Source organism: Manis pentadactyla, chromosome 12, assembly GCF_030020395.1.
Source record: "Manis pentadactyla isolate mManPen7 chromosome 12, mManPen7.hap1, whole genome shotgun sequence".
NCBI lineage: Eukaryota > Metazoa > Chordata > Mammalia > Pholidota > Manidae > Manis > Manis pentadactyla.
The window spans coordinates 34992729-35016190 of record NC_080030.1 but is presented as its reverse complement, the minus strand read 5'-3'; the positions used below and the strand labels follow the sequence as shown (position 1 = coordinate 35016190).

Sequence of the window (23462 nt, the reverse complement as noted above, 5' to 3'; positions counted from 1 at the left end):
TGGTTAAGGGAGACCTAAGGTTGGTCAAAGTGGGCAGGGGAGGTTGTAAAGAAACAATTCCAGGCAGGTGGAAAATTGTGTGAAAGCAGGTGAACTTCTCATTGTAAAAATAAATTGAAATCTTAGCTTTCCTACCTTCTCAGTTATGAGTTGGGTCAATGTGAGTCAGTCTTCTGGGGTCTAGTCACCTTTCTGCTCAGTGACAAAGTTGATTCCCTCAGCATATGCATCAGAGGATGAGATCAGGGACTGCCCATTGAGGCAGTGCCACCAATCTGTGTGCCAAATGGATCTTCTCAGACGATGCTCTCACCTTTTTGTGCATGATTATTCAAATTTAAGTGAAAGTTCTTAAATATTTGTGGTTGGACAAGTTTATTCACAGTGGGTAAGTTGGGGATAGGCTCAATGTTTTTTGAAATAGGGTTTTCTTTTAAAAACGAACTTGGATATTCCCCGTGCACTCAGAAAGGGCCCAGCAGGAGCATGTGGTAGGGCACATACTCGTCCAATTATGTGGGCTTCCCCAAATCTGCTGTTCTTTTCAAATAAGCATTCCACATCTGTGCTTATCCATTTCCGTTCATGATATCAACTCTTTAATTTGCACCCTGGACATCATTTATGCAACAGCTGGGTCTTGTCCCTTCAAGCCTATCAAACACAGCTGGCAACTTGCCTTTATAGGAAAGCTTCTGGGACTGTGCAGAAGACAGTCCCGCACACTTCAGTCCACCTTGAATCAGTCCATTGCCCATACCATGAAATCACTAACTCTGAGGTTATACACTCCCATACGGACTCCTGGCGTTTGTTTGTTATTAGTCTGCATGAGTTTTGTGTTTTTCGTTAGTTTGTTGGTGGTCTCCATTGACTCGTCCACTTATTAATAACAGGGAACACTTTCTGCTTATGTAAGGCCCTATGCCAAGTGCTTCATAGGAATCGCTTTGTCCTCATGGCAACCCCATGAGGTGGATGCTGTTACTGTCTCTGAAGCTCATGCACAGGTAGCGGTGGGGGTGCTTGCTCAGTGTGTTTTCCGCTGCCTCTGCTTTTTCAGTACCCGGGCCATCACTCCCAGAGCATTTCCTGTGGTGCTCGGCATCAAGGGGCCCTCGGGGGCCTCAGCTTGCCTAGCGTATGTCTGGAGCTGTCCAGGAACGTCCCCCTCCAGATCGCTCCAACAGGACCCCGTGTCAACAGGCAGCCACGAAAACAGTTCTAAAGAGACACAGTGTCCACAGCCTGCGCTGGGAGCAGTGCCAAGCCACTGAACTCTGAAACGGTGTCACAGAGAAAAGCCTTGCGGTCTTTCCCAACTCAAACTTCTGTTTTACACATTTGTTAGAAAAGTTTGCTGATAAGGCAGGAAAGTAATTTAGGCTTTTGAATGAGGGTTTTTGCTTTTTAGAGCCTTTGCAAATGTTAATAGCACTTAAGGGGACCACCCTATTTTAAAAACAACCAGGGTTAATCCGGCGTGTAGCATCGGCCTTTCGGCCACTGGTGAGGGGTCCCTGGCCCCCTTCAGATGCCTTCGGTATTAATTACAAATACAGCTTCAAAGATGGAGTCAAAAGCTCTTTTGATGCTTTTATTGACAATTTGAGTACAACCTTAGATACAACTGTCAAATTATTTCTTTATACATTTCACAGAAAAATATTCTTCTGCAAAGGCTTTATTTCTATTCTGATATGTTTTGTGCTCAAACATGTTCATTTACAGCGGTTTTTGATTCACATTCATTTATAGTGCTTGTTTTTCCTTTAATGTGTTTTAAGAATCAGTATTCTATTTTGGAAAAAGAAAAAAAAAGAAGAGAAGAGAGTACTCCCAGGAAAAGGGCAGGGGCCTGGGGCCTCCGCCACGCTGGAGCGCCTGGGAGCAAAGCTTGCCCAGGCACTGCAGCCCAGTGAAGCCTGTCTATCTGGAAGCAGGTAATACTGGCAACAGCATTAAACCCAAATACACGGAGAGTGTAAAGTACTGGCGTTCCCCATGACAGGGGAAGCCATCCACTCTGTAGTGGTGGGTGGGGAAGGAGCCCCCGCTTCCTGGGTTTGACAGTGTCCTAGTCAGGCCCCGAGTGGCCTCCAGACTGACCACTGATACCAGCCATTGAGATGGGAGGGCCCACGCCTGGTGGCCTTCCTTTTGCTCATGCCCACAGACGTGGGCCCCCGGTGATCTCTACCCCACCTTTAGGCTTCCTGACATGCGTTTGGCAGCCTTAGGGCCATGTTGGGGGGCTGGACTTTTTGAAGGAGTGCAGCCAATGGCGTTGTCAAAGCCCATGTGGCTGCCACGCCCCATCTAGTCCAAGGTGCAGCGCCTCCGAGTGATGGGAGAGCAGAGAGGATTGTCTTTGAGTGGATGGTTAGGGAAGGAGGGACCATGTCCCTGAGAAATTTTCTGAGGCCATTCCCTCTCTCCCCAAGCAAGAAGGCTTATCCACAAGCTATGTCTACAAAACCCTGCAACTCATTTCCTAATTTCCTGGGTCCCTAAATCCAAAAGGGACCGCAAATGTTTTTGGGACTCATGCCTTAGTTAGGGTCACGATCTTCCTGAGGAGACAGACGCCGAGTGCAAAAGACAGTGCTTACCCTCTGTGCTGCAGGAAATGAGGTGTGTGGCACTTAGTGTAAACACATCTCTTACTGATGAATTGTGAATGCCTCAAAAAAAAAAAAAAGATGAAAACTTGTTCAATGCATGGTAACATGGGGGAATGTTCCAGTGTGCATTTACTGCCCTCGAGAAAAGGGGTCTCTTTGGAGTGACCCAGGGGGTGGGCAGAGCCCCCTGGGGCTTGCAGGCTGGGGGAACATAGCCAGCAGGCTGAAAGAGCATAAACCGTTCCATCATTTTGATAGTCCTGGACATGCTTCTTTTAAGATTCTGCTTTAATAACCTGCACTTTTGTTGACATCGAGAGTCATTATGAAATCATTTCTAAAAATGTCTCCTTTACAGGGACTTTCTCCATTACATTTACAGTGAAGTCAAATGTATTAGCCTATTCTGCAAGCTGCAAAATGAATGTTTAAAATCACATTAAAGATTCTGTAGTATTTTCAGAAAAAATTTCTTTCTAAAGTGGCAAATGATTAAATGAAATAAAAGACCGTAAGTTTTGATTTCTTTCCCGTAATTTAAACATTTAACTCTCAAGGTAATGTTCATAATTTCTCACTTAGTTGACAAGTTGATTTATGCATGGCTGATATTTCATCAATTCAATATGTAAAGACAGAATGTTTGGTGATAAACATGTAGTTTTGATTATTGCCCTTGGTTCTCTGGAAGTAGTTGTGCTCTGAAAAATTAAATAAGGGCATTGCTCTTAAAGCCATGAGCACGGTCCTGAGAATCCACTGCAGTCAATCCTACAGAGAACCTCCGACAAGAGTCCCTCAGACTATTCTCGCTCTGTCAGTGGCATCTTCCCATTATTTGCTGAAGGTAAAATGCAGGAAATATAGACCCTTTCTACTTGTAAAATTCCCTTTCTATCAAGTAATCCAGCCTGACTTGGGTTCACGCAAGAATGACAATCCATACAAAAGACAGACTTACACTTCACCTCTGCTCTGGTATTTTTGTATTGCTGGGGCCTGGGCAGACTTCTTGCTGGCCTCACAATTAGCTCAGCTGATTTTCATGGACACAATGAAAGGCATCCTGGGAGCTCTTCCTGTAACTTTGTTTTTGTGATTTTGGAAAGAAGTTTAAGTGTGTGTGTGTGTGTGTGTGTGTGTGTGTGAAGTTTAAGTATGTGGTGTGTGTGTGTGTGTGTTTGTGTGTTTGGAGAAAGGAAAATTAGCAAACCACAGCTGGACACTTTGTTTCCAAGCAGGCCGGGCGCCCAGGCTGGGCTGCAGCTACGGGTCGAACCAGTGGTCTCCCATGCAGGCGCGGTTCCACTCGCAGCCGCAGTTCCAGCACCACTCCAGCTGGCACTGGGGCTGGGGACACTTCATGTGCATGCAGCCTCCTGTGGGCAGACAAAGGATATAGGCAACACCTGGAAATGCTCGTTCCCATGCCACCATGCTCCTCCAGAAACTTTCTAAGAGAACCATCACAAGCAATATGCAGGCAGAATGTGAACTGGGGAAAACAGGTCGGAAAGCACCCATGCGAGCTGTAAAGTTATGATGCCCACTGAGAAACAAATGAGGGTGAAGTTTGTCGCTTTCGTTGAGGACAAATTTTATAAATCTAAATTTATTTACTCTCCTGAAAATGGGATTTAGAGTTAAATGCTTCATGTTGCACTGACAGGGGTCAATTTCTTATTTAAATATATATTAAATGTAATAATTTAAATGTATGTTAATATATTTAATATATAATAATGTAAATATATCTCGTAAGTAATCTTTCTCATTTCTTAAAGTGACATAGCTTGGTAAAATTTATGAAACAGGTTTTGGGACAGCAGTATTTAAAGCATTTAATAAGGAATATGCCTTAATGCTGTTCAAAATTTTATTTAAGATGAGAAGGACAGAGAGAAACTTATGAATAACGCTATGTGCTCTACATATGTCATTTACTCCTCAAAATCTCCTTGTGAAATGAGATATTACTTGGTTGTAGAATTTTCTCAAGGTTAAGGACTTTTAAATGGTGAAGACTGAGATTTAACCAAGATCTATAATGATGCCAATCTTCCTTCTTTCACAGAACAGGGCCTTTTTCAGTCTAAGATGGAAAACCCCTTCTTGTGGCACCTCATTTGGGATTCCTCACCTCCTGCCTTTTGTTGAATCCATTCCTGTCTGATTCTGGAGATCAGACTCCGATTCTGCTGTGAGGTGAAGAGGAAGTTAATTGTATGATATTATGCGGGGAGAACTATTTCTGACTGAATTTCCAGATAATCCAGGCCAAAGCAGTTTCTTTGCTTGACTTTGATGTAATTTGGATGTGCTCCATTACCCAATTTTATCAATTACCTTAAGCCATTTTTTTCTTGCCAAGTTTTCTAAGTAATGGCTTCAGTACTGTCTCATTTTTACTATTAGAAACCTGGCATGAGAGCTTCCACTAATTTACAGTATTTTTGATATGTAACTAAAGGCATTTGTTTTAGGATAACTTAAGGGTATTTAAAATCCCATACTTTTCTACTTCTTTTTGGTCTGTTTTAAAGATCATTTAAAAATTATAAACATGGGGAAAATAAAGGGAAAAACCTACTTTTACTTTTATCTTAAGATTTCCCACTTAGGATTAAACAATTATAGGATTGTATAATTTTCAATATATTTAGTGATTGTATACTTATGAGGTAAAATTACATAACGTTTCCCATCATACCAAAATCTTAATGGATGTGAAATACTAGCATTACAAGTAAAATTTTAATGTAGAAACTAGAATCACAATGGTACAACAGTATAAGAAGAAAGGAATTAGTTAAGAGTAGATATACATTCTAAACCTTCTTTCCCTCCTGATGCTTAATATGTACAAGGCCATATGTGGATCCCATAATGTGGAGAGGGATCAGAGACTAACTGAAAGCATTGCCAGCTTAGAAGTAAACGTGAGCAAGAAGTGACCAACAACTTCATACTAATCTGTGGATATTCAGGTTCAGAAACATGGCTCTCCTGCTCTGACCGTGAAAAGCCCAGGCTGACAACTCTTCCGTTGGATTTAATGAGAGCAGAAGTTCCTCAGCAACCTGAAGACAAACTTAATTGGCAGCAGACACCTACTGATCAGAGATTGGAGCTAGAATCTCATCTGTCTGAGGGGAAGTGAAGGGAGAAACTTGCAGACACTGAAGGGGATTATGGGAGGAAGAGCTGACATTTCTCTTGTGTTGAAAGTGAAAATAATTCTCGTTGCCATTAGAGCTTTACTGAGGAAAGAACTGCTTTTGTGGGATGCAGAAGAACGTGAAGCAGGCCATGAGCTGAGGTGGAGAGCTGGCTGACATGCGTAGCTTCTCTTGTTCAGTGGAGCTTACATTTTTTTTCTGTTGTAGGGCTTTGCTCTAAAACTCTCTGGACTATCATTAATAAGCTTAAAGTTTCGGCTTTTCAGGTCATTGGTTAAACATGTTTGGTGAAAGATTAGTGCTTTCCATTTATGGCACCTCACAATATTTCAAAGAAATAACCAGACTGGGAACCTGTCCCACATCATGAGTCATTTGCCTCCTTCAGTCCCATCGTCCATGGCTGCCCATGGGGTCTGACTTGGAGACACATCTGACAGCATCATTTCCCTGCTTCATGCTCTGGAGTGGATCCCTGTCTTACAGAATCAGGTCCAGGCCCCTCATGTCCTCAGTGCCCTGTGCTCTCTCTCTGACCTAGCTTCAGTGTATGCTCCTGCCATGTCTCGTCCAGGAACTCCAAACAGCTGGGCTCCTGCATGCATCAGTTTGCTGTTTGCACTCTGTGCCTCTGCAGACTGTCGGCCTTGAAGGCCTCTATCCCACCTCCCTGACTGCCTAATTTCTACTGTTTCTTCAGTTCTCAGCTTGGGTACCATCTTTTTCAGGAAGCTGGAGCAGTCTGGCACGCAAGGAATAGCAGTGACTCACTGGGTAAGTTCCTTTTTTCCAGGAAGTTGAACCCCCAGGCCTTGCACTTTACTAGCTTGCTTTCTCTCATTTTTATCAGAGATACCTGTTTATGTGTCCATCTCCTTTAGTAGTTGTTTTTCTTAATTCAACAAATATTTATTTGTCAGGCACTTTTCTGGGCCCAGAAGATAGACAAGATTCCTGACCTTTGGTAATAGCAAAATGGTCTCTTATTATTCAATTTATACTCTCTAAATACCTGTGAGATGGGACACTGGCCTGTGCTTCCCAGCACTGCAGACCCTCCCTCGCTCAGGGCCTTTGCCTCTCATTCCTGCTGCCTAAGGAACATCACTCAGTGCATGAGGACAAGACAAGCTCTTTCATCTGACTCCATCCATGTCTTCTCTTTATAGGTGTGTACAACCCACCACATTTTCTAGGAGCGGTCTGGCACGCAAAGGAATAGCAGTGACTCATTGGGTAAGCTCCTTTTTTTCCCAGAGACCATTGATTCAGAGCTAAAGCCTTGGCCTGAGTCACGGCTGTTCCTGCTGCTCTGGGATGACGTTGGCATTCCTTCGTTTGTATTAATGAAGGCTTTCTGAAGGGTGTACCCAAGGTAAGAGAGGCTTGAATGCCCATCATGGGACTGCCAGGTTTCACTCTAGAGAAGCCAGCTCTTAGTAGCCTACACACCAGGGCTGCTAAGGCTCAATGGGGGAACCTGGGAAAAGCTGTTTTATTTCTCATCTGTGTAAAGCTGTGGACTAAATCATACTTGCACACGCATTTCCGATTTAGAAAGGGCTCGGGCTGGGCTGGCCTTGAGCTGGTTGGCACGTCCAGGATGGATGGCAGTGGGTAGCCCCGCCGTCCTCACACTGGTTGCTGTGAGGTGTCAGAATCGCTGTGAATGGGGCATCCCAGAGTACTCTGGGCACAGACTACCCTTAACCTTCAAACAGTGCCCCAGAGCAGGCGGAAGCTGCACAGTGAGGGCTGACAGACAGCATGAGCACCCAGTGCGGCCATCCAAGCAGGGGCAAGGTCCGCAGGGGAGGAAGACCACACCCTCAAGCATGGACGCGCATCATGGAGCCCAGCCAGTCTCCCTGTCCACACGCGTCAGCATATCATGGGGCCACTTGTCCACTGGGGCAGAGTGGGGAGGGGAGTCCTTTCTTCTGAGAGCTCTTGCAAGTCCCCCGATGCAATGAAGACGGTGACCCCCAGCATGTAGGAGTGGGGTGGGTGTGGCTGTGTGTGCGAGGAAGGGAGGCCAGGCCTTCTTGCCCTGAGTTACGGGTACCCTTAGGGAGAACCACCCGACCACGGGTGCCGGTCCCTCAGCCTGTAAGCCCACACGCAGTAGGATGTGAATGGGGGCTCCTGGGGGACTGACTACAGTCAGTGCCACTTGATCCAGGGCATCTCCAAATTGTTACTTCACATTCTTAAAATTTAGAGAATATGAGAGGCCAAAGGAAAATTCCTTTTTACAAACACATTTGTGTAAAAGATATTTTAATGATGGAGCCGAGTGTCATGATAACAACAGACACTAACTCTCATGCAGCAGGGAGGGAGAACTACAGCCCAAAGGGTGTCCCAGAGTTCAAGGGGATATGAATCAGTGTGACAAGAAAACAGCTTCATGGCCAGAAAACTGGGGACCAATTGGTTAGACAAAATGAAACAGATTTCTTTGCAAAAAGAAGACACTTGTGGAGAACTTAGGATGAGCATACAGTAAATGCTCAATGCACGTCAGTTTCTGCTGTTGCCTGTGAGGGGGAAACAGTAGGAGTGACTTGGCAAGTCCATCTAACATGGCGACATCTCCCTTTCCTCACTGCGTGTCTCCAGTCACCAGAGCACGTGGAGGACACTGTGGGAGACACAGACCAGGAAGCTTCCTTAACATCTTTTTGTCTGGTTAGAGTAGTGGGCAACTTATCAAAGTGTCTACCATTATTAATAACAAATGATATGTAATAAATGATAATATATTAAGCCAATTATTTGTACATATGTTAGTATATCATTATATTAAAATGATATAATTAAATGATAATGAAATAATAATAATTCATACATTATTCATATGTAAATGAATAATAAATAAAGGCAGTGAGTGTTTATTGAGTGCTTTCTCTATGCCAGGCACCAGGCCAAGCATCTGTCATGCATCGTGCCATGGGGCTCCACTACTGCAGGGCAGCTGCTGTTAGCATCTCTGCATGACAGGTGAGGGCCTGTGGTTCAGGAGGTGAGGAAACATGCCCTGAGAGAGCTGAGATTTGCAGGCCGGCCAGATGCCTCCCAAGTCCCTGTGTTGTGTCCCCCGGGTATGAAGCCCACCTAGGGTTCTGACCAGCTAGGACGACGCAGCAAATGCTCTCCAAGGGGAGCCCATTAAATCCTCACTTTCTGTGAAGCCCAGACTCACCATTTTTTTCAACCGGCACATGGCAACGCGGACAGGGCTTGGTGGTTTTCTTGATTGTCTCTTTGGAGGCTTCGTCCCACTGAGCCTGCTCGGCTGCCTTCTCATCAACTCTGTAGGCCTGAGTGAATCAAGACAAAAGGAGTTGAAATTCAGATCTTTCTATTGGGTTCCTTGAAGCACTGGCACAGCATGGGAACATTCTTAGAGATGGAAATGCTTTTGGGTAAGAAGCTCAAACATAAGCTCACTTGAAAGTGGTGGACAGGTGTGGACACGCACAGAACAGGTCTTTCTTGGCACATGGCCTATGCTTGCAAGCCAGAAAAGATCACTTGGTTTTATGATGCAAGGTCCTCTCTTTCCTTGTTTGGAATAATTGTGATAAATAACATCTATCAGATGCTTAATATGCAGGCAGGTGATGAACGCTCCATAGACACTTCCTGTTGGGTCCTTCATCAGGTAACTATACACTGAGTTTAGGAGTTTTTTTTTACACTGAGGATTAGACACATCAAACAATTGCCCAAAGCTGGAAAGTTGGCATCTGTATAACTCCAAAATCTTTGCTTTTAAATGTTCTTCTACATCTCATTTTCCTTCATTCTTGCACCCAGACAATGGGGAACTCCAAATGCTCTCACAGAAGGGACAGGAGCAGGAACAAGGAGACGAAGTCGATGTGACAGAGATGGTGGCAGTGGGGCTGGGACTAACCAGAGGTTAATTAAGATTGGGCTTGGGAGTCAGCTGCCTGGGTTCCAACCCAGCTTCACACAGCTGGGTGACTTTGCTAACATTCCTTTACCTCTCTGAACACTGCCATCAATTACATGGAAGTAAAAAATACCTAGTGCATTGGGCATATTGAGGATTAAATAATTTTGTTACAATTTGTAAAAGAGTGACACATGTTGTTCAGTGATAATGTGAATTACCTTGATCTATAAAATGGCAAGCTCTCAAAAATGTTTGCTAATATTATTCATGTCAGAGGACTGAATTATCCTTGACTCTTACCACGAAAAGGAGGACGGATTTCAAAAGAGCCGCTGCCAATACTCATTCTGCACCTGCCTCGTCATTTAGACTCTGCTATCTCTTCCACTTACTTTGTATTAAATAACATGCAGAAAAAGAACTGGTACATTTTTTAATTCAGTCCAAGAACTTTGTGGTCTACAAATATATTTCAAAATGTTACTCCAAACAGAACCCCTCCATTTGGCCTCCATAGTGTTTATAGTGTTTAAAGCTTTTTCTTTTATGCTTTAAAATTCATACGAAATTTGGAACATGAAAATTGTTTTTGTTAATTAGTAATAACTATCCAGAAATATTCCCAGAGCTATTTTTAGGTTAGGAAACTACTGAAAAATAACTTAAAATATAAATGAATGAAGACATCATATCACATGAAATGTTCTATCACTCTGGTATTTCCCTAATAATAATACTGATAATAATACTTTATACACTTATAACATTTTTTAACACTCTGATTTCAAAAATATCAAACTTATTTTACAATGAGGCTGCTGAGTAGCAAAAAAGTTGGGGCGCTCGCCTCATAGAGCAGTGTCAGAGCCTCTCAAATGCAAACGCTTGGAAACCTGAAGGATGGCAACTCAAACTAGCGATGCTCACACACAGGCTCCTGGCTGTGCCACAGAACCAAACTGTGCCCAGCACCGTCGCCTCTTGGCAGGTGTTCAAGATGTGGAGAGTGAAAGCAAGAGATACTGGGCTGGCAGTGCTCAGAGGACAGTACCTTAGATAGTACTCATCCTCTGATCGCCGCACTGCGGTGAGGCCCCTGGGTGAGATGCGGAATCTGCTGAGTAGGACCCTCCACCCCAAGTGCAAATCCAACTTTTATCATTTCACTATCAGATTCGAGAAACTTTTGGAATATTAAAAATTTTCAGCCTTTAAGAATAAAGACACCAAAAGCAAAGGCAGCAAAAGCAAAAATAAACAACCAGGATGACGTCAAACTAACAAGCTTTTGTACAGCAAAAGAAACATTTGACAAAATGAAAGGCAACCTGCTGAATTGCAGCCCACATATCTGATAAGGGGTTAATACCCAAAATATATAAAGAACTCATGCAACTCATTACTAAAAACAGACAAACAAAACACTCAAACCATCTAATTAAAAAATGGGCAGAGGACCTGCACAAACATTTTTCCAAAGAAGACACACAAATGGCCAAAAGGTATGTGAAAAGTTGCTCAACATCACTAATCATGGAGGAAATGCACATCAAAACCACAGTACTATATCACCTCAAACCAGTCAGAGTGACCCCTTTCAAAAAGACAAGAAATAAGTGTTGGCAAGGATGTGGAGAAAAGGTAACCCTTGTTCACTTTTGGTAGGAATGTATATTGGTATAGCCACTATGAAAAACAGTACAGAGGTTTTTAAAAAAATTAACTACTATATAATCCAGCAATTCCACTTCTGGGAATTTATCAGAAGAAAATCAAATCACATTCTGAAAAAGGTAACTGTGGTCCCATGTTCACTGCAGCATTATTTACAATAGCCAAGACATGGAAATAACCTAAATATATAATGATAGATAAATGGATAAAAAAAAAAAACATACACACTCATACATGCAAAGAGGAATATTATTCAGCCATAAAAAAGAAGAAAAATATTTGCTTAATGCATGGCTGACCTGGTGGGAAAATAAGGGAAATCCCTGAAGAATAGAATTAGAAAGAGAAAATCCTCTTGACTAAGGGAGGGATCTAGGGTTTGCTGTGGGCTATTTTCCTTGTCCCAGGCTGTCCAGAGCCTAGGTTATCATACATCCTGAGAGTATAGGGAGAGACAAAACTGGGCCAGAGCAGGGTGGAAGGTGGAATCAGATTTTCCCATTACACAGAGATGACCAAGACTCCTGAAGGGATGACATCCTTAGCTGGTGAACTACAGGGAAAAACCTTCCTAGAAGAGAGAATCAATAAAGTTATGTGCTGGTTTTAGCTTTGGTTCTATGGCAGGGCAGGTTGGGGAGAAAAGCTCTGAGAATTCTTAACCACCAACTCTCATCATATACAAGAGCCTATGAAAAAATTCATACCACCTAATTAACTTAAAAAAAAAAACCCAAACCCAAAAGTTAATTTGAAAACTTTCAGATTGGTAGTATACCTAGGGATATGGCTAAAACAAAAATATTATCTGTAGAATAATGCCCTTTAAACAGCTAAACTTCAAACAAATCACAAAAATGAAATTCCAAGAAACCTTGGATCACAATAAAAATGTTACCCAATGCAGGAGAATAAAAGTGAGTGAAAGTTACTGAAATACAAAACTACAGAATCTGACCAGCAAAGGTTGTTGGTATTGTAATGATGAGATACAGAGTACAAAATAAATATGTTCGATATACTTAAAGAAATAAAAGAGTACATGGAAAGAATGGCAAAGGCCTAAGAGACTCAATAATTAACCAAACTTGAAAAAAGGAATGCATTTCTTTGTCAATTTTCCAGACATGAATATTAATGATTAAAATTAGAAACTCAGTTGAGCAAATTAGATACAAATAAAGAGAGAATTTGTGAATTGGAAGATAAAGCTGAAGAAATTACATAGCAGATCAGAGAGCATAAAATGAAAAATATGAAAAGGAAATTAAGAGAGAGGGGGATAGAGTGAAAAAGTATAACACTTCTCTAGAGTTCTTGAAAGAGAAGCCAGAGAGAGCAAGAGGCAGAAACAGTATTTGGAGAGTGGCAAAGAAAACACATATTATCTACAAAGAAGTTGCAGCTATTCTGACAGCTGTTTTCTTAAACCCATGGATACTAGCAGATGGTAGCACAGTATCTACAAAGTACTGAAAGAAAATGCAGCCTACTTAGAATTCTATAAGCAAAATGAATTTTCAAGAATAAGCATGAATTAGAACAATTTCAGACAAAAAATACAGTATATTTCTAATCAGCAGACCTTCATTAAAGGAACACCTGGACAGGATAAAGTCCAGAAGACCTGAGTCACAGGAAGAAACTGTGAGCAAAGAGAATGGTAATGTGTGGGTAAGGCAGAGGAAATACCAACTACATAAAACTATCAAAACAATGCTCAACTTGTTGGTTTAAAAAAATTAAAGGTAGAAACTAAAATGCTAAACAGGAACAGCATATAAATGATAGAATCAAGTAGTATTAAGGTGGTGGTATTATTCAGGCTGAGGGTCATTAGATTTTGTTACATTAATATATGTTTAAATTTCTAGGGTTATCAGTAAAAGAAAAAAAGTATTTTGCTTCTAAAGTAAAAATAGAATAAATGGAAAAAGCAAACAGAAAATAAGTAAAAAAGAAAGTATAGACATATAGAAAGAAATAGCACAAAATAAAGTGGCAGAAATGACTGCAGATGGCTCAGGAATCACGACAGTGTAAGTAGATTGTAATCTAGAGCAAGACTTGGTGAACCATGGCCCATGGGCCAAGTCTGGGCTGCCACTGCACTGTAAATATAGATTCAGTGGAAGTCAGATTTGCTTATTTCCATATTGTCTATGCCTATCGGCAGAATTCAGCTGCAAGCATGTGCAGGAGTGAGGGCTTGTTTCCTGGCTGGCTGTCCGCTGGGGGGCATTCTCAGCTTCTAGAGGCTTCCTGCATCTCCTGGCTCTCGGCTCCCTTCACCAACAATAGAGACAGTCAAAATTATAGTAAAATAAGTTTCTGATTATCTCATTTACTACTGTATGATTGTGATTTACCTTCAAAGATGTATTTTAACAATCTCATTAAAAATGTACATCGATATATCTCAATACATGATTATGAAAATTTTGAGAAATAAAGAAAAGCATTAAAAAGGATAAAAGTCATCCTCAATCCCTCACCAGTTAGTCACAGTCCATATTTTTAATCATTTAAAATAATTTAAAAATTCTACATATAGTATGTGTACTTTTTTTGTAACCCAATTTTCTCCTTTAAAGTATATTGTGAACATTTTCCCATATCACTTCTAAGTATATATGTGTGTGTGTATAAAATTTTAATTTTCACTGGATTCCAGCATCTGAATGTGCCCTAATTTACAATTAATCAGATTGCAGGAAATGTGGGTGACTCCTTACCATTCTAAATAATCTTGAGAGAAATATTCTTATGGAGGAGACTCTATATGTTGTGATGATTCCTCAGCATAATTCCCCTGGGTGAAAGCTTCTGGCCCTGGACCTGAGCATATGTAAAGGGCTTGTTACGTGTTGTACATGTTGCCAAATTAAAAGTCTTTTCAGCTGGGTGAATAAAATGTTTATTTTGACAAAGGGTATTATGCTCAGTCCAAGAAAAAAGATTCAGAGAGTAACTTCAAGAAGCCTCATGGGCTATTAATAGCACATGAGTGGAGGGTAATTAAGAACTGGAAATGTGCAGATTTATATTAATATGCTTTTTTATTTCAGGGAAGAAAGATAAAATTTGGGAAGAGGAAAAGAAATTGTTTTCTCTCAAAATATGAATTTTCTCTTATTTCCTGATCCCCAGAGCATGTAGAACAGCATAGTGTGACTTGAAGTGGACACCACCAGGTACCTACTTGAATTCCTCCTAAAGGGCTGTATGTCCATCCCCAGCTCGAGTTCCTGAATACAGGGCACTGCCATGCACACCTGGGAGGAATAGTAAACTCCTTGCATAGCCACTTACACACTAGTGTGAACTGAGTTATTGGATCTGCAGGTAGCCAGCAGCATCTCAGGGCAGCAGAGGTGGGTAAGAAGGTTCATTCACTGGATGGAAGAAGGAAAAGGAAAAAGCCAGAGAAGCAGAATGCTTTTACCTTCAAGCATATGCTTTGCCATTCTTTCCTTAACAGACGCCGTGATTTAAAGAATTTTGCTTATAAGCAGAACACATCTCTTCCTCATTTTAAATGGATGTACAGTTTCTGCCACATTGGAAATGTTGAAGCCTTTATTATTCTTTCTAGGGGCCAGTTAGGATCTGGAGCCTTGGGCTAAGCATGGATTATGCAAAGGGAGAGGGGACTTTCCCCGGACACCGAGGGGGAGAAGAGCCCTGGGCTGGCTGGTGGGGCAGGACTGGGTACTGAGGGGGAGGTGGGCCAGGACATGGAGGACAAACTTTTTGTATTGATAGGGTGAATACATCCTGGTTTGCCTTGGGTATTAAACATGTCTTTGGATTCTGGTGCTTTGATATCTAGGGCCTCACTGATACCGGAAGCATTGCCTTCCCAGGGCCAGCCAACTCCTGGGATAAATGACCCAAGCATGCCTTTCAGATGCAAGACGGCAAATCCAGAGCCCACACCCCCAACTGTCTTATCTCTCAGGCTCCACACTCAGGACCACCATGCCCCTGACTTACCACCCCAGGACCAGGTACCAGACGATGAGGACAGCTCCTGAACCCCAGAGCCCACCGGAATCATTCAAACTAGCCACTCCTGAGCCTGCCTGCCCTGCCTCACCGATTTCTTCCCGTGGAAGCCATACCAACTCTCTCGGAGGAGGCAACTGACTACCTACAACTGAGCAGAGTAACAGTTAGGTTCATTGTATAGACCTTTCATAACTTTGAAAAATTAGAGGTTAACTTGAAGAAGATTGATGAGGTATGTGTGTGTGCATGCATGTGCGGGTGGGTGGGTGTGGGTGTGTGGTAGAGGTTGTGGTTTTATTGCCCCACAGGGCATTAACCAGTTCTGCATGTAACTTAGAAACCCTATCCCAGCATTCTTGCCCAGTAATGACAATGGCAAGGCATTCTGGCCCCCAGATGCTCACGCGACCATCTCTCCTGTCCTTCTGCCAGTTTCCCCATAGAGTCGATGAGTAAGTCTGTGGTATGGGCTGACACAAAACTGTCTAGGGATCGTGCTGTAATATCCGCCAAGTTAAGTTCGCTGTCTGCGATTTGCAGTTCATTCGTGCACCATTTGTCCGCTCTTCTGCTCTGTGCCATCACTGCTGTCCGGCTGGCTCTCACTTCTGCCTGGCCCGCTGAAACTGTCCTCAAGGACACAGATGACCCCAAATGCTAAAGCCAATGCTTTTTCTTTGTCCCTAGCATCTCTGATTGTCCCACTGCACCCAATGCTTGCTTCTGACCTCCTTAACAGAACAGGGTCACCAGGAAGACCCACAAGGGGGCCCTTGCCCCACGTCAAAGTCATTCTTGTTGCTTGCTAGCTTCACCCAGGTGGGTCTGTGTGGAAGGAGGGGAGCCCACCTCACCATAGCTGCTCTGATATTGGGGCACCAAGAAACACTTCTGGAACATCCTGCTGGTGGGTATCTGTGCCCAGGCCACTGTTTGTGTTAGACCTTTGACTGTCAATTCCCAGGGGAAAAGGGCTGTCATTAAGCCCTTTCCTCTGAGGTGAGCACATCTTTGCTTAGCATCCTTTAGGAGCATCCTTGAAAATGATGTTAAATCCTTCTGGAATGATCACAAGCAGAGGTCAGACCCACTGCTTTGGGATCACTCAGGGATTTTTAAGAAATATAGAATCTTGTGCTGACTCCCTGGAGATTTGGATTCAGTAGGTCTTGTGTGGGAGTTCTGGGGGACGGTGAGGTGCAGGGTGGGAACCATCTCAGTTAGTTGGAAAACTTACCCTGTTGTCACAGCTTTAGTCATCGAGCTATAAAGGCCTGCCTTGGTATCATGCTGCCGGGAGGTGAAGGCCCTGCTGATTCAGCATTATCACCCTACATGCAATTAGCTGTGGCTCGGAGAGGGCACTGTAACAATCAGGTCAACTGTATAGACCTGGGTGCCTGCTTACCGTTCACTCACCATGGGAAGGAATGTGTGTGTGCACAGTGGGGGTGGAAGTGGAATGGGACAAGTCTCTCTTCTTACATATTTGATGGCTAAAAACAGCAATTTCCTATATATCTTCAAAATTCTCCCAACAAGGTCAAGTATGGGCAAGAGAGCCAATCTGTGGCTTAAGAAGGACCATGGTCTTTGTTTACACAATGACAGATTTTAGGCAAATATTTAGAGGCATCTGTATCATGAGGCGTTTAGTGCAGGGCTTTGGAGTCGTCAGGCCTGGGTTTAAGCCCCAGGTTCCCCCTGCTTGCTGGGCCGCTGTGGACGGGCACCTGAGCCCAGGCCCTGCTCATCTGTGTGATGACCACGGTACGTCCCTCGCAAGGACTGAGGTGAGCCAGTACGATAAACACACAAGAGTTTGGCACAGAGTCTGCTACCCCCTGAATGCCATCTTCTTGTTTTCTACGACCATAATAATGATTTTGTCTCTGTCAACATCGCCATCAACATCATCATCATCTGATTTTTGGAGATGGGAGCTTCAGACAATGGGAGTTTGCATGAACTGACAAGACTATGGAAGGCCAGAACTGGCTTTACATCTCCTTAAAATATACAACTAAACCGGTGTCCTCAGAGAGGTTTTCACACCTAAGAGATGCTGTCAATATATTTGTAAGTTAGAACAACCTCACTGGCTGTTCATATACATGTTATCTTCCCTGCTTTAGGAAATTTATTTGTGACATCTGTTTAGCCAGTAACTGCACAAGTATATCTTGATTCTACAAGTCAGTTTAAATCTGTTTTCCAAAAAAGGATCAGATTGCCAGTAATCGCTGAAAATACAGTTGTCTTAATTCAGATGTGAATGTCTTCAGGTGAATGCCAGTTTTGAGGTTCACCTTTCTCTTCAAAGCTGAATGCCCAGATAACACTCACTTGCCACAGAATTACTGAAAACTCCCAGCTCAGCAGAGCTAGACCTTCCCAGCCGTGCTGGGGTCACAGCCAAGGCAGAAGTCCTGGCTGAAGGCCCGTGACTGTGTGCAGGCTTCCCCCTGCCGGTGACTCAGAATACTGCATCCCCTTTCAGGCTCAGAAGTCAACAAATGTTCTCACAATGTTCTGAAAACTACTATCTCTTTTGGGGGAATACATGTATATTATCAATATATAATTATATTATATTATATATATTATCAATATATAGTCATATATAATAACTAATAGGTATATATTTATGGTATATATATATCTCTATCTATAAATTCAGAAATAACTCATTGAAGTGCTAGGATGTAGTGGATTGTCTGCTGGAGGGCTGGGTGGGCTGCTAGGCTACATTCTTTCCATTAAGTTCCAAGCTTCCCAAGCCATGTTTTCAAATTAAATTTGGAAGAATATTTTTGATGATGACAGTTATTAGCTCCATGTGTACCAATGTGTACCGCTGTTGGATTAGGTCCTGTATGATACTGTCCCAAGGGACCTTAGCTGCTTTATAGAGGGGGAGGGAAGTAAATGCCTATTAGTGTATTTTGAGATAGGTGGGAAAATGGAACAAAAAAATATTAAGTAGCAAAATTATTAATAGGTATCATTTGCTGGGAATTTTCAAGTGCTTTGTGTTCAACTGTTATAAATTGATGAATGAGAAAAAAATCTATATTTGAGCAAGGAAGATAAGCTAACTTTTTGATAATGGCATGGCTTGCTTAGGTCAGTAATAACATATTATTGATACAGACAGGATTTTGAATATGGAATTATCACTAATGCAAAGAGGATGTCAGAGCAGAGTACAAAGCTTGTCCTATGTGTAAAGTGTAGCTCTTCTGGCACAAAGGAGACTATTATTTTGGCTAGAGCTGGCACGGACATCTACTCATTTAGTAAACATGTGCTGGGTGCCTATGATGTGCCAGGCACTGTCTGAGGTACTAGGGCTGTGTTAGTAAACAGAAAAAAGGGACGACAAATGACAAGCAAACAAATCCCGGCCCTTGGTGCTTCCACAAGCAGAATGGTGGTTCTGCGGCTGCGGGGGGGGGGCATTAGTACCACCTGAAGGGCTTGTTCAAACACAAATTGCTGCCAGGCCTCCACGACAGCCCTGCCCAGTTTCTGAATCAGTAGGTCAGGGGTGGGGCCCCAGATATTGTGACTTGACACATTGCCCAGTGATGGTTGTGCTGCTGGTTAGCGGAAACTGCCTTTTAATAAGCACTGCTCACAGGATGTTTGCATACACTACAGTCAATAAAGAGGAAATGAATTTTGGGTGTGTGTGTGTGTTCTAGGACAAGGCGTTTCAAGTGTGTAGGTCTAGTCTCACCAGCTGGGTGTAACCCTGCAGGGAGTGTGTGGACTAGGATGAGACAAGGACAGCCTTGTTCAGCTCACACTGTGACATGTCAGGTTCTGAGCTAGGCCTCACACATGCATTATTTCCATAAATCTTCCTGACAATGATGTCATATTGAGATTTTATAATGTCACATGAGGAAAGTGTGGCTTTGGCAGGTTACGTAATGCTCTTACTGATTAGTGCAACTGATGTAGCCGTCAGGGTTCTCCACAGGCAGAGCCAATTGGATATATGAATGTATGTATAAAATATGTGGATTTATTTTAAGAAACTGGCTTGTGGATTTGTGGGAGCTGACAAGTTTAGTATTTGTAGGGGTGCAGGCTGGCAGGCTGGTAACTCAGGCAGAGTTTCTACGTTATAGTCTTGAGGCAGAATTTCTTCTTTTCCAGGAAACCTCAACCTTGGCTTTTAGGCCTTCACCTGATCGGATGAGGCCCACCCACACTGTGGGTGAACTCCTTTACTTGAAGTCAACTGATTGTAGAGTTGACCATATTGAAAAATACCTTCACAGCAACACCTAAACTAGTATTTGATGACAGAATTGGGCTCCGCAGCTCAGCCAAGGTGACACGGAGAGAGTAGCCTTACAGCTAGCCACGGCTGAAACTCACTTTCAAGAGCAGATCTGTCTGACTTCAAAACCATCCCGCTGTGCCTTAGATTCCTCACAGAACAGGCAGATAAGGGGTGCACAATGAGTTCTTGCTGAAAGAAATTAAATGTAAGCTTGGAAAAGAACAGCGATCCATTTATAAGTGCTTTACCTTTGTGCTTGCATTCGACAGGCGGTAACTGAACAGTGCACGTGACCCATTTTTCCACAAACGGTCACGCCCTCCTGTGGATGATAGTCTATACTTCCCCCAATTCTGCTCCGTCAGGGCATGAAGGGTTTACTTAGCCAGACCCCACACTGGCACTTCACTCAGGGATGCTCTTCCGTGACAACAGTCCTGTGAGTCTCCTGCCTCTGTTGCCGAGCACTCCCTTTTCCCTGGGGCATCTCATTTTTGGCTACCATTTCTTCCAAAGTATGTTGTTCCCTTAAGGATCTAGCGCCATCTGGCGAGTGAGAAGCGCTCTGCAGCTGTTTCCCTTCTGCTGTAAGAGGAAATGCTGCTTCCAAGGGCTTATATCTCCTTGAGTAGAGATAAAACAGGCTCTGCTGTGTGTGTGTAGGGTGTGTGTGTGTGTGTGTGTGTGTGTGTGTGTGTGTGTGTGTGTGTGTGTGTACAGGTGTACCAGGTGTATGGATGTTGTGTATTGGGGTGTGTGTGTGGTGTCCATGTGTGTGCATGGGGTGTGTGTGAAGCGTATGTGCTGTAGGTTTGTGTTGTGTGTGTATGGGTATATGAGAGTGTGTGGTATAGGTGTGAGAGCGGGATATGATTCTGTAAAGGTATTTTTCACCACCCCCAGTTGCTTTAAGAAGTTGCTTCTGATACAGGATATAGGCCTGTCAATCAGGGTGTGGGGTTTACATTTAGCCCTTTTCTGAGCAGTTGGACTCTCAAAACCCCTGTGGATGCACAAGGCGGAGGGCCACAGGGTTTGCAGCCAAGACTGCCTGCTTGGGACGGTGCTGCCGGGGGCTGCTCAGGGCCGGAGGGACTGGTCGAAGGCATCTGGGTGGAGGGCTGACTCTGGCCGGGGCCGAGGAAGGACAGCTCAGGGAACCAGGCAGGTTGTGTCCCTTAGTGTGGACAGGCTGGGAGGAACTCAGGGGGCTGGGAGGCTCTCTAGAGAGGGGAGAGGCTGGTGGGAGTGGCAGAGCCCTGGGAAGGGCAGCAGCTGTGGGGTGCAGCTGGCTCTTGCTGGGGAGACAGTCCCAGGAGGAAGGGCAATGCGTCTGAAGGGCCAGGAGTTCTTTGCAAGACAGCGACCTGGGTGTGTGTGGGAGGGTGTGCCTCCTTGTCTGGGGTGTGTGTGTGTGTGTGTGTGTGTGTGTGCATGTGCACTCCTGCATTTCCCTCCCTGTGTTGGCTTTTCATTTTCTGTCTTTCTAACACCTGCTGTTTTTAGCAGCTGGCCTTAAAAATACCCAAAGCCCAAAGTTTTACCACTCTGTGGTACTTTACAACTTATAAAATGCTTCACATATATTCTCATTTCATTATTTATAGCTCAGTAGATCTTACAGGCCCCACGTGGCAGGTGAGGAAAAGTGCTGAGAATTTGAGTGACTTGCCTGGAAGTGGAGCAAATCATGACTAGTTCTTTTGAGTCCCAGCCCAGGGCCAACCTCTCACACATGCTCAGTGCCCTGGGAATGGGCCACAGAGGGCCTGGCGCTGTCCGCTGCGCTCACTCGTTCCTGTCCGCTGGGTGGCAGGCGGAGGGTGCCCCTGTGTTTCCCAGAGCCTATCACAGCCAGTATGGGCTGCACACCCACTATAAGGGGGATCCACAGTCAAGGATTTAAGTGAAGTCGCATCAATAAAGCTGCTTTACTTAAACCAACAAGTGATTCAGGAACTACATTACCAAATAACTGGGGACCTAGCCCTCCAGGAATAACAAATTTCACCCATTTGGGGGGCTGCACTTTGCATAAAAGCAGGAAATGGCTGCGAGAGAACAGCAATGAGATACAGAGGCAAAAACGTACACAGGCATCCAGACTTTGCTGAGCCGCTGCTGTTCCCTGTCCCACGAGGAGGCACATCTCCAGGCCTCAGGTCCAAGTCCCAGGAGGCTGAGGAGGGATCATGAGTAAAAGGCCACCTATTGGATATTGTTGATTTTGTGTCTTTATCCTTGGCTCCAGCCCCTCCGAGTCTATGCATCCATCCCCTTGCTGGCTGAGCCCCCGTGAGACGCTCGACATGAACCTGTCATCTCTCTGTTATTGCTCCTGGGGTTCCTCATCCAGTGAACGGCACCGCTGTCCACCCAGGTCAGAAATCCGAGCATTGACACCTGCTCCTCCTTTCCAGCCTGTCTTCCAACACACTGCTGAGTCCATGGGTCCCACCTCAGACCCACCACCTCACTGTCCCTGCTGAACTTGTCAGCGACTGGTGTGTCCCCCATCTTAGCCCTGATGGTGGACCCTCTGTTGCACCCAGCCCCCCACCCTGATGCAGGTATGGGTTTCCCCAGCTGCTGGGGATTTTGGCCTATGATGGACCTCCGCTGAGATGCCATCCAGGAATCCTCTTCAGTCAAAAGTGTTGCCTCACTCAGGTCAGACCTCTTGTGGAGGAGGGGACAGCACACAGTCAATGACCAATGGATGGGTGCTAAATGCCAGCTGCTTGCCCCATTTCTTCAGGTAGACAACTCTCAAGAGCCATCTCGGCTCTCAGGCACTCCCCACCCTCACCTTGCATTACAACTCCATTGAGTTCAACCTCTGCTCAGTCCTGCTGCTTTCTCTTCCTACACTGCTGTTCCTAAGAGCGCTTCCCAAGATACCTCTTGTGTGCAAGTCTCAGAGGCCATTTCCCTGGGACCTGTACTGTGACAGTTGGTACCAGGACTGGTTCTACAGTGCAAACTCTAAAACTGTGTGTGCAGTTGGAGGCCCGCCCACTGGTAGCCAAAGAGCAGGCTGTTCCTGGTGGGAGATGAGCCCTGGAAGGTTTGGGTGAGGCCCAGAGCTGCACAGGGCTGCACAGTCAGGCTGCAGTGCAAGCAGTCCTGTCTGTGGCATAGGAACAGGAGGACCCCGTGGTAGTCAAGCTGTCCATGGTGGTAAAAACATCACATGGAGTTTACTGCAAGCCAGCTGGAGAATCACAGTAACAATATCTAGGGTTCTGCAGCTGAGGGTTATACACCATTTGAAGAAAGGCTCCTGAGTCCTTCTGAGCCCTGCAGGGCTGAGCATCTAAGCAGCAAGTCCTCAGGAGAGAGAAGGGACACATCCAGGTCAGGCATGAGGAGGGCTCCGGCATGAGTAGGTGGCTAAGACCCCCAGGCTGCCCAGCACTGTGGCACTAGCGCCTGTCTTTGGCTCAGAACTCTGGCCCCAGGGTGGTTGTGATGTGGGGAGGGGAGCTGTCCTTTGTGATCCAAACTTGGCTCATGATTCAGCTTGCTTAGCACTGGCTTAGTCTGTTTGGGCTGCTACAACAAAGTGCCACAGTATGGATGGTTTATAAACAACAGACTGGGGATGGGTTTGTCTTTTTTGACAAGAGAGCCTCTAACAGCACTGCTGCCTGCAGGATCACAGAAGCCAGGACGATGTCACTCCGGGCCAGAGGGCCACTTCCGGCAGGATTTGGTAGAATTTACCAATGAAGCCATCTGATACTAGAATT

General features: G+C 44.4%; 1 protein-coding gene across 3 annotated transcripts in view; it reads right to left on the bottom strand.

Moving 5' to 3' along the window:
- Positions 1-3837: 3837 nt before the first annotated feature.
- PRKN (parkin RBR E3 ubiquitin protein ligase) overlaps positions 3838-23462 on the bottom strand; it is a 1272120-nt gene continuing 1252495 nt past the window's right edge. For all 3 annotated transcript variants that reach the window (XM_036886760.2, XM_036886759.2, XM_036886761.2), the window contains 2 exons: positions 9009-9126; positions 3838-4003 (listed from right to left, as the gene is read on the bottom strand). In XM_036886760.2, coding sequence (XP_036742655.2) covers positions 3891-4003; positions 9009-9126 — 231 coding nt within the window. In that variant the 3' untranslated portion in view covers positions 3838-3890. The remainder of the gene's footprint in view (positions 4004-9008; positions 9127-23462) is intronic.